The sequence below is a fragment of the Pelodiscus sinensis genome, chromosome 30 (genome assembly GCF_049634645.1).
Source record: "Pelodiscus sinensis isolate JC-2024 chromosome 30, ASM4963464v1, whole genome shotgun sequence".
Lineage (NCBI taxonomy): Eukaryota > Metazoa > Chordata > Testudines > Trionychidae > Pelodiscus > Pelodiscus sinensis.
The window spans coordinates 13,351,808-13,354,086 of NC_134740.1; the positions used below are offsets into that span (position 1 = coordinate 13,351,808).

At 45.2% G+C, this 2,279-nt stretch overlaps 1 protein-coding gene across 1 annotated transcript; it reads right to left on the reverse strand.

Annotated features, from left to right (window-relative positions):
- Positions 1–232: 232 nt before the first annotated feature.
- Positions 233–1,753, reverse strand: LOC102454102 (olfactory receptor 5G9-like). The gene has a single exon (XM_006114037.3). The coding sequence runs from the start codon at positions 1,735–1,737 to the stop codon at positions 799–801; it is 939 nt and encodes a 312-aa protein (XP_006114099.3). The 5' UTR covers positions 1,738–1,753; the 3' UTR covers positions 233–798.
- Between the last annotated feature and the right edge of the window lie 526 nt (positions 1,754–2,279).

Sequence of the window (2,279 nt, forward strand, 5' to 3'; positions counted from 1 at the left end):
GCGGCAGAGAGGGAAAAATGCGAATACAGCGCAGTACTAAGTTAAATGTAAACTACTATCTATAATAAAGAAAAAGTTAAAAAAACATTTTGACAAGGTAAGGAAACTATTTTCGTATTTATTTGACGTAGATGAAGATGGTTAAAAGCCGCATTTTTCTTCTCTATAGGAAAGTTTTGAAGCTGCATTAAATTAACATTCAGATATGGGTTATCCAGATGTGGGTGTCTCTGCCACTTTCCAATTAAAACATAAGTCTGTTGGTGTATCCAGTCCCAGATGGAGTTACGCCGGTTAGCCGCAATGGAGTCATGCCGGTGTACACCTACTGCGGAGCTGACCCACTGGGTTCAATGGAGTCACACCAATTACACCAGCTGAAGATGTCAATCCAAGTACCAGGCTGACAATTCGGGTCTGTCTAGACTACAGGGCTTTGTTGACAAAAGTGGATTTTTGTCGACAAAACTATCCCTGCGTCTACACTACCGCCGCATTCTGTCAACAATAAGACAACAGAATGCGGAAATTTCGTTGAAGGCGGTAAATCTCGTTTTACGAGGAATAACGCCTTTTTTGTATAGAGTTGTGTCAAAAAAAGGCGCCATTCCATACAAACTGTGCTTTTTTGAAAGAGAACGTATACACTCGCTTTCGAAAAAGTGGCTTGCTTTTTCGACAGAACTGGTTGTAGTCTAGACGCTTCTTTTCAACAGAGGCGTTGTCGACAGTGTCTGTCGACAACGCCTCTGTTGAAAAAGGCATGCAGTCTGGACGTAGTCCTGACCTGAGAACGTCCTAAACACCAAATCTAAACCTGAGTTTCCCCAACATTCTCCCTAGCGCTGTTTTCACCTCCTTGTTTTTCAGGCTGTAGATGATGGGGTTTAACATGGGGGTCAGGATGCTGTACTGGATGGAGACCATTTCATCCAGAACCACAGAGGATGCGGAGCTGGGTTTGGTGTATTGGAAAAACGCTGTGAGATACAACAAGGCAACCACAGTCAGATGGGACCTGCAGGTGTTGAAGGCCTTCCGCTGGCCTTCTGCCGAGCGCATCCTCAGGATTGTGGAGATGATGTGAAAGTAGGAGATGAGGGTGAGGAGGAAGGAGCTCAGTCCAAATATGACAGCAGATGCGAGAAGCACCATCTGCTCCTTGAGGGGCGAGGTGCAGGACAGCTGTAGCAGAGGAGGGGGCTCGCAGCTGAAATGGTGGATTTGATTGGGCCCACGGAACTGCAACTGGAGGACAACGACTGTGTAAACTAGTCCAGCTAAGATGCCCAAAGTCCATGCACCAGCCTCCAGCAGAACACAGCTGTCGTCCTTCATGGCTGCCGCGTAACGCAACGGGTCACAGATGGCCACGTAACGGTCATAGGCCATGGCTGAGAGAGTGAAAGCCTCTGTAACGGCCAAGAAGACAATGAAGAACATCTGAGTAATGCAGCCATGGAAAGAAATAGTGTTTTGCTCAGACAGGAAGTCTGTCAGCATTTTAGGCACCGTGACTGAGGAATAACAGAGATCAACAAAGGAGAGATGGAAGAGAAAGAAATACATGGGATTGTGAAGGTGAGAATCAGCTCTTATCACCAACATGATCAGTGTGTTCCCTGTCACGGTGACAAGGTAAATAAGTAAAAATACCAGGAAAAGAAATGTCTGCACTTGTGGATCATTGGAAAGTCTCAGGAGAATAAACTCGGTCACGGTGGTTTGATTTTCCATTGAGTGTCGTTCAGGAAGTCTGTGATCTGGAAGGAAAGAAAAAACATATGAAATGAACAATTATCATAAAAGTCAACTGAGGATTTCAATTTCATGGACTAAATTTAGAGGAAGACACAGAGAAGTCGGTTTGACTTTGTGTCTTTCACATAGCCAAAATGGGCTACATTCCCAAAAGGATTGGGAACAGTTTGGGCATCTAAATCCCACTGTCAGCAAAAGTATCCACAAAATCCCTTCTCGGCAGAGACTATGAACCACTCTGATGTGAGCCTCACTTGAAGTTGCTCCACTGTGGTTCACACTGGGGCCGGAGGTCTGTATCCCACGTCTCCTACTAGCAATGCTCTACTCAGCAGGCTAGGAAGTCATTCACTTCTCTCTGTCTGTGGCCCAGTATCTCTTTAATCTGTCCCACTAATGTCCCTAGAGCTGCAGCTGATTTTTATCAACTGAAGAGTTGGCTGCTTGGCTCCAGTGGAGTTTTGGTTGATTTGTACAAGCTGGGAATCTGACCAATAATTTATGCTTTGACTATTAAA

Coding starts and splice junctions, on each gene's coding strand:
- LOC102454102 (XM_006114037.3), bottom strand. CDS start 1,737: ATGGAAAATCAAACCACCGTGACCGAGTTTATTCTCCTGAGACTTTCC.